This window comes from Salvelinus namaycush, chromosome 8, assembly GCF_016432855.1.
Source record: "Salvelinus namaycush isolate Seneca chromosome 8, SaNama_1.0, whole genome shotgun sequence".
NCBI lineage: Eukaryota > Metazoa > Chordata > Actinopteri > Salmoniformes > Salmonidae > Salvelinus > Salvelinus namaycush.
Window position 1 is genome coordinate 61,138,292 of NC_052314.1, and position 12,573 is coordinate 61,150,864.

Here is a 12,573-nt window from a genome sequence, read left to right on the forward strand (position 1 = left end):
CACACACACACACAGTGTCTATTGTTTCTGGTAGGAAACAGACCATTGCGTGAAATCTCTAGGACCATTGTAAACTAACACATGAAAGGAGTCTAATACAATAGTCTTGTTCAGGGTTTCTCTGGTGTTTGACTTTCCTGAATAAATAAAGGGGAAAATGGCCGCTTTCTACAAGGAATTGAATTCTACCTCTTCAACTGATACTTTGATGAGGAAGCAGTGCTCGGGAGAGAGATGTTGCATGTCTAGAGGACCAGAGTTGAATACCACTGCTGTACAGGCAGTACACTGTAGATTCCAACATGTGAACAACTCTAAGGTTCCACTTTAACCTGATAGAAAGGTCAAGCTCTTTCTCTCTTTGTTTCTGGATGATGTCAATTACAGAGGAGCTGAGGTCGTATTGTCAGTTAACTATTGGCGATACGGGAGTAAAAGATGGACCTGCTGTTCCATCCCGTTATTTGCTCGGCCTTGTTTATTAAGTCATGACATCTGATGTCATAGCAAAGGCCTGAACCTGTGTCCTTGGAGGGTATTGGAGTCCAACAAGCATTCCCTGAACTGAATAATACAATCAGTATGTTACCAATCTGTCAATTTTTTGCGAACTGCAAAGCACGTCCCCTTTCAGTTCAATCCTCTTTATTATCATTTGGGTGAAATGTTTGCAAACAGCGCATGGCTCATCTTTGAAGACAAGATGAACTAGACAAATCAACATATTATTGAGTAACCTTCTCTGGAAACAACTCAACTCGGGAAAACATAATGGTTCATGTCTTTGTTGAATTTGCCTATCCTGTCAACATGTTTTAAAACACTAAACATCCCACAAGCTTTAAGGCAAACATATGAGCCTTGTGTATTTATAATTTATCATGTTCTCCAAGCCAAGCATTTAAGAGATGTGTTCTCTGTAAATTAGAGTCAAGAACCTTACATATCCATGGTTGTCAGCACAGAATAAAATGTAATGTCTATTTAATAATCCCAGCCTGGTCTTGGATAATAAACTATGATGAATTACCCAGATAGAGTCTGTCTGAAATTTAAAAAAACTTTTAACCCCCCTTTTTTTCTTACTTTCGCTTTTTGACACCTTGAAGGGAGATGAATGTGAGGGAGGGAGGTTTTCTCTTTCTTTCCCTCTCTTTTTTGGTTATCATCGGGGGTGATCAGTCATGACTCATGAGGGTTACTGGGCATGTTTTCTGGAATGTTCCAGACAGCAGTATCACTTTTCATCGGCGACTCCTGTACACTCTGTTAGACAGTGCTCATGTTTTCACACTTTGCAAACTCGTATCCCCCAAGGAGTGGCGGGGTGGAGGGAGGGTTACGTTAGAGGAGGAGGCACGGCTGCACGATGAAACATTCTCGCTGCGGACGCTGCTTCAGCTCAAGATCTCAACTCCCAGGCCGCGTTTAACACCCCGCTCGGCTTACTGAGTAAGCAGCCTGTCAGTTGTTTGGTCGGTGAGGGACGACCGGGTGCTGAAAGTGTACTAGACGATTCGGATACAGATGTCTTCCAGGGGTTGGTTGTACTGTTGAAGGAGAACAGGTCATTAGCTATAGTAGCTACCCTCACACCAAGTGTTCTGTTTTATTCACGTCTCCCTACCCGTTCAGACAATATTGGTCTGCCTCTCCACTGTGTAGACACCCTGAAGGCGTAACCGATAGGTGTTGGTGTATTTTAATTATGTCTTAGCCCATACGTTAAAGGCTTTTTATCGTTCACTCTGCACCTATTTGTGGTTATCATTTTTATTTTTTCATTTCAATACTGGTCTATGGTTGATACAACTGTTAAAGGCGGCGCAATACAACGAGATTCTCAGCATTGAATGAGAATTATGTTTTGGAATGAATAATAAAACTAACAGTTAGTAGATTGAACTGATTCATGGCAGGTCATGGGAGATCAACAAGTACAGGAGCCTACTAAGGCCTGGTTTGCAGTCCGTGAATGAATGAGTGACTGATTGCTCAAAGAGCTTACATACGGTGTGGCAGGTAGCCTAGCGGTTAAGAGCGTTGGGCCAGTAACTGAAACGTTGCTGGTTCGAATCCCCGAGCCAATTAGGTGAAACATCTGGCGATGTGCCCTTGAGCAAGGTACTTAACCCTAGTTGCTCCTGTAAGTCACTCTGGATAAGACTGTATGTAAAATGCATATCACCTGATTCCACTGCATCGTTGTTGGCCGTCAGGACAGGAAATGCTTTACCAATGCAATTGAAATGGTTTTATCCAAAAGGCCAACACCATCACACAGCAGAACCCAAACTATATCAACTAATGAGAAGGCTCAATATGGCTAAACAAGCATTTATTACACTTTCTAGGGGGTTAGTGACATGTCTATGTCCGTGAGCCAAAACCATCACCATGAGATTCCTTTCTAAACACTCTTCCTCCTCCTAACAAATAACAATACGATCTAAGTTGACTCTGAGTTGACTCTGGTAACACAGTTCCTCGTGAACCCTATTTGTATCATTCACCACACTACTGTGGGAGGTCTCCTCAAACCAAATACCTTCATGTCTTCTCCACAGTTCTTAACGTGTGATAACGGTACCAGTACATCAGTCCTTATATGGTCTCTCTGTTCTTTCCATCCAGGAGCCGTCGGAGCCAGACCTTGAGCAGCAGCTGCGCTCCGTGGCCAGTGTTGACGAACTGATGAGGATAGTGTACCCTAACTACTACAGCATGCTCAGTTGCCGGTCAAAGCGAGGCGCACGCTTCACCCTGAGAGGGGAACACACAGCCACGGAAACGCGGTTGAGCGGCGAACTGCCGGCGTACGCTGGTGCTCCCTTCAACCCTGACACACTGAAAAGTAAGTGTCTGTTTTCAGGAGATGCTTTTTCTGTCACTGTTGGCCTGTCTAGATTTGTTGGGTGTTGACCAACTGACCTTGTAGGATAGTAGCATTTGACTATGACAAACAATTAGATCAGTGCTTAGTTTTAGCAAACAAATTTATATCACCTAAAAAAGAAAAGACATTTGATTGGCCACTTATCTTGACTGACGTCAATACAGGAAGTGCAATACAATATATGGTTTGTCGAATGATGATGTCATTTTAATGCTCTGGTCTTCCTGTCTGATTCTCTCAACGTGCATCCAACAGGTATTGAGTCAGAGTGGAAAAAGACCCAGTGCATGCCACGAGAAGTTTGTTTAGATGTGGGGAAAGAGTTTGGGGCGGCTACAAACACCTTCTATAAACCACCCTGCGTGTCTGTCTACAGATGTGGGGGCTGCTGCAACAGCGAGGCGCATCAGTGTATGAACATCAGCACCTCCTACATCAGCAAGACGGTGAGTTGCATATAACCTGGGGGACAGCAAGAGGGAGGGGTGGGGGTGTGAGTGTGCGTGTGTGTGCGTGGCGGCGGTACTCAACTTCAGTCCTCACAGGCCACAGTATCTTCAGGTTTGCTTTGTCCCCAGGGGCTCAATCGATCAATTAAAGTCATTGATTGACCACAGATCACTCACAGATCATTTTACTAGTTGAATGGCAAGACCTGAAAACCGTTAGACACACAGGCCCCTGAGGACTGGAGTTGGGTTAAAGCCTTGCTTCATATGATTTAGAAATGGTTTAGTTGATTTGCATGAAAATGCCAAAACAACGCATTGTTTTTACAGAGTGTGATCTGTGGAAATTCCAACGACGTATTGGATGTACTCTGATGTGCTTATAGCTTCTTTAAAGCCTGCACTTAGTTTTTCTCTACTAGACTGAGGGCAGTGAGGGGTTCATTCTCAGTGTCCCACCTTGATTCAGGGGGTAAACGGCAGGCAGGGGGTCTTCTGCGAGGTTGTGTGTGTGTTGGAGTTATTAGCGGCTAGGCCTCTTTTAATTGTCCACTTATTTTGGGTGGGCTGAGCCCAGCCGGGCTATTCTGAGTCTGTGTGATTTAAAGCATGACACGCTCACAGTCAGGGGTTTGAGTCTGAGTCCTCCTGGTCAAGGCCTTAACATTACAACTGTTGTTAGACTGCTAATGTATGGAGACTTACCACAGCCTCTGTAAGTGTAGCTCAATGACCTACTTGACTTAATCCTGGTCACCCCTGGGAACCTAAGGGCTCTTCCTATAATATTTACTGCCCTAACACATTTTTTTTGTATAGCATTTTTTTGTATTGTATAGTTCAATAAATTTGAATCTCTATTTTAGGGGATCAGAAAAAAATACCGTAATAGTTGTGCAATTGTTTTCGTGCAAATCAACAGTGCAGTGTTTTTTATGACCAGTGAACTAGATTCATAAGGCCCTGAGATGTGATCTGCTGTGTGTGGGAGGGGGGGGGGGGTATTTGAGGGGGGGGGGTTCTGCTCTGTGTGGTACAGTAACTGATGTCTCTGTTTATGCTGTGTTTGCGTCAGAGTATAGGTATGCGTCAACATTCAAGGAGACACTGGGGGAGCATAGATGTTAGATTAGGACTCGTCTGTACAATTCAGCTGAGCGCTGGCGTGCCCTGATCTATGCAGATAAAACATATGTTCTCCATCCAAAGGGGTCAGATTTAAGTGAAGGATTCTATATTTCTATATAGCTCTAATTAGCAAGACGCAGGGCACCAAGAATGAAATTGAAACCTGCAGTTCAATAACACAGCTAAGTAATATAGCCTACATGTGTTTGGTAACGTAACTACTCGTTAAACATTGGTGGTTGGATACAAACTAAGTGTGATTGGATTCAGATTGAAAATTGAAGCATGTATTTTCCATGCTATTCTGTCCATACAGATTTGATTGATTTCAAGCCCAACTACAGCTCCCATGACTCTTTGATTGGCTTACTTGGAGACTCATAGCTAAACCAGTGACTCATGTTACTACTGGGTATCCCCAGAGAAAGACTAGCTTGTTGTGTTTACTCCACCTGACATCACCCACAACCTTTGGATTATCTGTCGGTCTATAGCCAGGCAGGTTGGTCTGTGGCCAGGCGGGTTGGTCTGTAGCCAGGCGGGTTGGTCTGTAGCCAGGAGGGTTAGTCTGTAGCCAGGCGGGTTGGTCTGTAGCCAGGCGGGTTGGTCTGTAGGCCTACTGTTTGGTTTCCACTACCAGAACTAATGGCCAATCAAAAGTCTCTCCAGATACCTCTTATTTGGCTTTATGCCCACCTGAACCCAAACAATGTGCAGGCTCAGTGGATTGTAAATGACTCAACGAACTCGTGTGTTTGACAGGGCCGGCAGTGAGACAGATTGACTCGCTGAATAGTTAGGATGAACTTAATTAATAAACAGTTTACCTGACTTTTATTTTACGTGACCTGCAGTATCATGGCGCCGACAGAGATGGTCGCCTCGCTTCAGGTCCTTAGGAAACTATGCAGTAAATAGTTTTTTTATGTATTATTTCTTACATTGTTAGCCCAGAAAATCTCAAGCGTTATTACATACAGCCAGGAAGAACTATTGGATAAAAAAGCGACGTCAACTTACCAACATTACGACCAGGAATACGACATTCCCGAAGCGGATCCTTTGTTCAGACCTCCACCCTGGACGTAGGATCTTATCCCAGAGGCCGACCAAAACAACATGGTCGCCGCAGGTGAGGCAGACGGAGCGGCCTACTGGTCAGACTTAGAAGGCAAGCACACCATACACCGCTTCCGAGCATATTACTCGCCAATGTCCAATCTCTGGACAACAAGGTGGACGAAATTAGTGCACGAGTTGCCTTCCAGAGAGACATCAGAGATTGTAACATTCTCCGTTTCACGGAAACATGGCTGACTCGGGATATGTTGTCAGAGTCGGTACAGCCGTCTGGTTTCTTCATGCATCACACCGACAGAAACAAACAACTCTCTGGTAAGAAGAAGGGCGGGGGTGTATGCCTTATGATTAATGACTCATGGTGAGATCATAACAACATACAGGAACTTAATAAGTCATTTTGTTCACTTGACCTAGAATTCCTTACAATCAAATGCCGACCTTATTATCTACCAAGAGAATTCTCTTTGATTATAGTCACAGCCATGTATATCCCCACCTCAAGCAGATACCTCGACGGCCCTGAAAGAACTTCACTGGACTCTATGTAAATTGGAAATCATACATCCTGAGGCTGCATTTATTGTAGCTGGGGATTTTAACAAAGCTAATCTGATAACAAGGCTTCCTAAATTCTATCAGCATACGGATGTGCGACACGGGCTTGTAGCATTCTCGACCATTGCTACTCCAACTTCTGCGATGCATACAAAGCCCTCCCCTGCCCCCTTCGCCCTCCCTTTGGCAAATCTGACTATGACTCCATTTTGTTGATCCCAGCCTATAGACAGAAATTAAAACAGGTCAGGTCTATCCAACGCTCGTCTGACATATCAGATTCCACGCTTCAAGATTGCTTCGATCACGTGGACTGGGATATGTTCCGGGTAGCCTCAGGCAATAAAATGTATGTATACGCTGACTCAGTGAGCGAGTTCATTAACAAGTGCATCGGTGATGTTGTACCCACTGTGACTATTAAAACCTTCCCTAACCAGAAACCGTGGATTGATAGCAGCATTCGCACAAAAATAAAGCGCGAACCACCGCATTTAATCATGGCAAGGCAACTGGAAACGTGACAGAATACAAACAGTGTAGCTATTCCCTCTGCAAGGCAATGAAACAAGCAAAGCGTCAGTATAGAGACAAAGTAGAGTCGAAATTCAACGGCTCAGACACGAGACGTATGTGGCAGGGTCTACAGTCAATCACGGATTACAAAAAGAAAACCAGCCTCGTCGCGGACATCGACGTCTTGCTCCCAGACAAATTAAACAACTTCTTTGCTCGCTTTGAGGACAATACAGTGCCACTGACATGGCCCGCTACCAAAGCCTGTGGTCTCTCCTTCACCGTGGCCAACGTGAGTAAAACATTTAAACGTGTTAACCCTCGCAAAGCTGCCGGCCCAGACGGCATCCCTAGCCGCGCCCTCAGACCAGCTAGCTGGTGTGTTTACGGACATATCCAATCAATCCCTATCCCAGTCTGCTGTGCCCACATGCTTCAAGATGGCCACCATTGTTCCTGTTCCCAAGAAAGCTAAGGTAACTGAACTAAATGACTATCGCTACACCAGCTCTGTCAGGAGGAATGGGCCAAAATTCACCCAACTTATTGTGATAAGCTTGTGGAAGGCTACCCAAAACGTTTGACCCAAGTTAAACAATTTAAAGGCAATGCTACCAAATACTAATTGAGTGTATGTAAATTTCTGACCCACTGGGAATGTGATGAAAGAAATAAAAGCTGAAATAAATCATTCTCTCTACTATTATTCTGACATTTCACACTCTTAAAATAAAGTGGTGATCCTAACTGACCTAAAACAGGGAATGTTTACTAGGATTAAATGTCAGGAATTGTGAAAAACTGATTTTAAATGTATTTGGCTAAGGTGTATGTAAACTTCCGACTTCAACTGTACATATTCTCATTCATCCCTTTACATTTGTGTGTATAAGGTAGTCTTTGTGAAATGTGTTAGATTACTTGTTAGATATTACTGCACGGTCGGTACTAGAAGCACAAGCATTTCGCTACACTCACATTAACATCTGCTAACCATGTGTATGTGACCAATAACATTTTATTTTATTTTATTTGAGCATCGCTAGTTGATTTTACAGATCTTTTAAGCATTTCTTTCCTCTTCCCTCAATGAACTATTCTGTAGGTACAGTGGGAGTGTTCTTTAAGACAACTCTTTGGTAGTGCTCACTTTCTTTCCGCAGATGTGTGTAGAGTCCAGTGTCAGGTACAGTACATCAAGACGCCTTAAGGAATTTCTCTCATGTATGTTGCCAGCCTAACGAGGGGTTAGTGTGTTGTCTTTAGAGCGGTGGGGGGGATGTGTGATGCAGTGTAAGTGCATAAGCACGGCTGTAAGGAGCCGGGTGTGGATCGGAAGGAAGGGCAGGTAGGGGAAGGTAGGGAAGCACACCTCCCTGTCACCAGGGAGGACTTTCTGGGACGACGTTAGGGCATGGGGGTCAGATCATCCCGTTATTACAGTATTTTTGGTATTCACGGGTATTCCCCTCACATATAAACCATTCCCAATCTCATCAATGTATTGGGATAAGGGTTGCAGTATTTATTGTGGTGGGCATTTGTCAGGTTTTACTGCTTTCTTAAAAGGAAGCTGGAATGGCCTACGCCAACGCCCATGCCAAGGTGCTGAGACTAATCAGACTGGGCTACCTTGGTAACATGTCTGCCAGGAGGAGGATCGGGGTGATTGCTTAGGTCAGTTTTAATCATCCTTAAGGACTATAGTCCTCATTGAGTGAATGTGGACTGACCTGTTTCATTGAAGGGAAGAAAAGTCTGGATTCAAGTCACAGAGACGTTTGTTTGCTATTCATGCTTTGGGGCCAATGGCCATTCACAGACTCACTCTCAATCACTGCTCGAGTCTACTCCATTCCTCCCTATGCGGCCCTAGAACTGAGTAACCTCAATGAATAGTGTTTAATTGATCAAGGCGTGATACAGAAAGCTCCTGCCGACACTAATAAAAACAAGCTCCCTTGCCTCATTCCTTCTTTCATGGCTGGTATCCCATCCACTTCATTGTTGTCTGTAGTTGTGATTAGAGAGTTTATACACAGTGTGGTTGTGTGTCAGGGGTCTGCGAATTTAGAGTTGCACAACATGCCCCATTCTTAGCCCTACTTATCTGGTTGTTTTTAGATTTAATCTTCAACCCTCAAATGGTTCTGACTAGAATGCTGCAAAGAAACTGTGGCAAAAGGTTGATCATCAAGTTTGGTTGCACCGTGACATCAACAAGACAAATACAGGTCCTACAAAGTACTATTATCGCTGTCAGTTGCTTGATAATTGTTTTTTTTCTCTCATAACTGTCTGAAAACCACTATTCATTGTAGGTTTCACCATTATGTTGACTAAAGAAAACTGTCTAAAAGTCCTACTATCTGTTACTTGACTCATTTTCTCTCTCTGTTTCTTCTAGCTGTTTGAAATCACAGTTTCCAGCAGTACAATTAACAACCTAGTGACTATCAGCTTTGCCAACCACACCGTGTGCAATTGTCTGTCCAAACTGGACGCCTACAAACAAGTACACTCCATCATACGACGATCTCTACCAGAGTAAGTGTTCCTTTTCTTAATCCAGTCCTCTAACTTAGCTATGTTGATCTGCTCCTACCCCTGTAGGAGTTAGGGGTAGTAGTACTAGTTAACTTAGCTATGTTGATCTGCTCCTACCCCTGTAGGAGTTAGGGGTAGTAGTAATAGTTAACTTAGCTATGTTGATCTGATTAGGGGTAGTAGTAATAGTTAACTTAGCTATGTTGATCCGATCCTACCCCTGTAGGAGTTAGGGGTAGTAGTACTAGTTAAGTTAGCTATGTTGATCTGCTCCTACCCCTGTTAGGAGTTAGGGGTAGTAGTAATAGTTAACTTAGCTATGTTGATCCGATCCTACCCCTGTAGGAGTTAGGGGTAGTAGTACTAGTTAAGTTAGCTATGTTGATCTGCTCCTACCTCTGTAGGAGTTAGGGGTAGTAGTACTAGTTAAGTTAGCTATGTTGATCTGCTCCTACCCCTGTAGGAGTTAGGGGTAGTAGTAATAGTTAACTTAGCTATGTTGATCCGATCCTACCCCTGTAGGAGTTAGGGGTAGTAGTACTAGTTAACTTAGCTATGTTGATCTGCTCCTACCCCTGTAGGAGTTAGGGGTAGTAGTACTAGTTAAGTTAGCTATGTTGATCTGCTCCTACCCCTGTAGGAGTTAGGGGTAGTAGTACTAGTTAAGTTAGCTATGTTGATCTGCTCCTACCCCTGTAGGAGTTAGGGGTAGTAGTACTAGTTAAGTTAGCTATGTTGATCTGCTTAGGGGTAGTAGTACTAGTTAACTTAGCTATGTTGATCCGATCCTACCCCTGTAGGAGTTAGGGGTAGGAGTACTAGTTAAGTTAGCTATGTTGATCTGCTCCTACCCCTGTAGGAGTTAGGGGTAGTAGTACTAGTTAAGTTAGCTATGTTGATCTGCTCCTACCCCTGTAGGAGTTAGGGGTAGTAGTACTAGTTAAGTTAGCTATGTTGATCTGCTCCTACCCCTGTAGGAGTTAGGGGTAGTAGTACTAGATAAGTTAGCTATGTTGATCTGCTTAGGGGTAGTAGTAATAGTTAAGTTAGCTATGTTGATCTGCTCCTACCCCTGTAGGAGTTAGGGGTAGTAGTACTAGTTAACTTAGCTATGTTGATCCGATCCTACCCCTGTAGGAGTTAGGGGTAGTAGTACTAGTTAACTTAGCTATGTTGATCTGCTTAGGGGTAGTAGTAATAGTAGGAGTAGTTCTGTAAAGTATCTTCTCTGCATTATATAGGCCTCTTCTAGTGCCTTTTTTCTAGATTCTTAATCCAGTCTATGCCTTGTGTTTTCAGATCCAGTACATTGGGTCCGTTGAATTAACTGCTAAAAGCATTCTAGCAGATATCTGTCACAGGGACTTTTCCAAATGCCCAGAAAGTGAGAAGGAGGCATTGTCCACCACAGAACAGGAAATACACTTCAAGCACAGTTTGCAAGATGTTGCGGATGTATTTAAGCCTGCAGAGAGCTCGTTCTCGCACCAAGAAACTAAGGATAGCGTCTCCGCTGTCAGCATGCTAACCAAAAGTCCCCAGTTCCAGCAAACTCGCTCAGTTTTTCCAGTCAGTTCCTGGATTCTGGTTCTCTTATTGGGAGTATATGTGGTGAAAGGGTTGTGTGTGTTTTTGATACAGTGGGAGGTTGCCTTGTGTTGTACAGCATCAGTATTTTCCCTTGAACGGATATAGAGGTTCATATTGGCCAATTTAGTGTGGACACCTATTGTTCCTGTGCTGTGAAAGCTTCCTGTCAGTGTGTTGATAGAAGAGGTGCTACTACAGGAAATCCCAGCAGTGAACCTTGATTAACTTTCCATCTAGGCAGGGCAGTGCACTGTGGAGCATTATGGACTGAGTCCATAGTCACTACGTAGAGTGAGGACAGTTAAAAGGATTGCATTTCTGTCACCAGACCTGAAATCACTTTTACATAATTAGAGTTAGTGTAATTTCCTCCATCATACACACACCTGTGCAGCACCCACTTGGGTGGTGTAAAGATGAGATGTTGCTACTCCTGCAGTAAACGTCCAGAAGCATAACTTAACCTGCCTTACCTTATGAAAACTGCAGTATATCGTGAGCAAGATATAGTGTAGACTTGGTCCCGGACCCGAACACCTAGCCCGGCCCCCAGTCTCACGCCCCCACATGTACTGTACATTAAGCCGTGTTTACATACAGTCGTTTTCTGGGAGCGGTAGGAGAGTTAGCTGGGGTGTTAACTGTTTGGCTTAATCAGAACAAGTCGGGAGACAATAATGTTCCCAGTGTCACGATCGACCATGGGAGAGAGAGAGGACCAAGGCGCAGCGTGTAAAGAATGCATCTTCTCTTTATTAAGGAGATGACCAAACGAAGCAAAACAACAAATCGAAGACCGTGAAACTAAAACCGACTAAATGCAAAACATGCAAACTTGACACAGACCTAGACCCAGACTAAGACAATGACCCAACAAACACATGATGCCTATGGCCGCCTAAAATATGGCTCCCAATCAGAGACAAATGAAAGACATCTGTCTCTGATTGAGAAACCACTCAGGCAACCATAGACATACCTAGAAACCCTCACTAAACCATAGACATACCTAGACATATTCACTCAACACAAAACCACACACACAAAACCCAACAACCCCTTAACCATATAATCACCCAAACACAAACCTCCCCCATGTCACACCCTGACCTAACAAAAATAATAAAGAAAACAAAGATAACTAAGGCTAGGGTGTGACATAACCCCCCCCTTAAGGTGCGAACACCGGGCGCACCAACATAAAGTCTAGGGGAGGATCCGGGGTAGGCCTTAATATGGCGGCGGCTCGGGTGCAGGACGTGGCCCCCACTCCACCATAGTCGATCTCCGCTTCGGTGTCTCTGGTAGATCCTGGCTGAATGGCGGATTCAGCCGATCCTGGCTGGCGGGCCACTCTGGCTGATCATGGCTGGCGGGCGACTCTGGCTGATCATGGCTGGCGGGCGACTCTGGCTGATCATGGCTGGCGGGCGACTCTGGCTGATCATGGCTGGCGGGCGACTCTGGCTGATCATGGCTGGCGGGCGACTCTGGCTGATCATGGCTGGCGGGCGACTCTGGCTGATCATGGCTGGCGGGCGACTCTGGCTGATCATGGCTGGCGGGCGACTCTGGCTGATCATGGCTGGCGGGCGACTCTGGCTGATCATGGCTGGCGGGCGACTCTGGCTGATCATGGCTGGCGGGCGACTCTGGCTGATCATGGCTGGCGGGCGACTCTGGCTGATCATGGCTGGCGGGCGACTCTGGCTGATCATGGCTGGCGGGCGACTCTGGCTGATCATGGCTGGCGGGCGACTCTGGCTGATCATGGCTGGCGGGCGACTCTGGCTGATCATGGCTGGCGGG

At 44.9% G+C, this 12,573-nt stretch overlaps 1 protein-coding gene across 1 annotated transcript in view; it reads left to right on the forward strand.

Moving 5' to 3' along the window:
- Positions 1-12,573, forward strand: part of LOC120051992 (vascular endothelial growth factor C-like) — a 57,473-nt gene that overhangs the window by 21,258 nt on the left and 23,642 nt on the right. Inside the window, exons 2-4 of the mRNA XM_038998871.1 lie at positions 2,635-2,854; positions 3,152-3,342; positions 9,035-9,174. Coding sequence (XP_038854799.1) covers positions 2,635-2,854; positions 3,152-3,342; positions 9,035-9,174 — 551 coding nt within the window. The remainder of the gene's footprint in view (positions 1-2,634; positions 2,855-3,151; positions 3,343-9,034; positions 9,175-12,573) is intronic.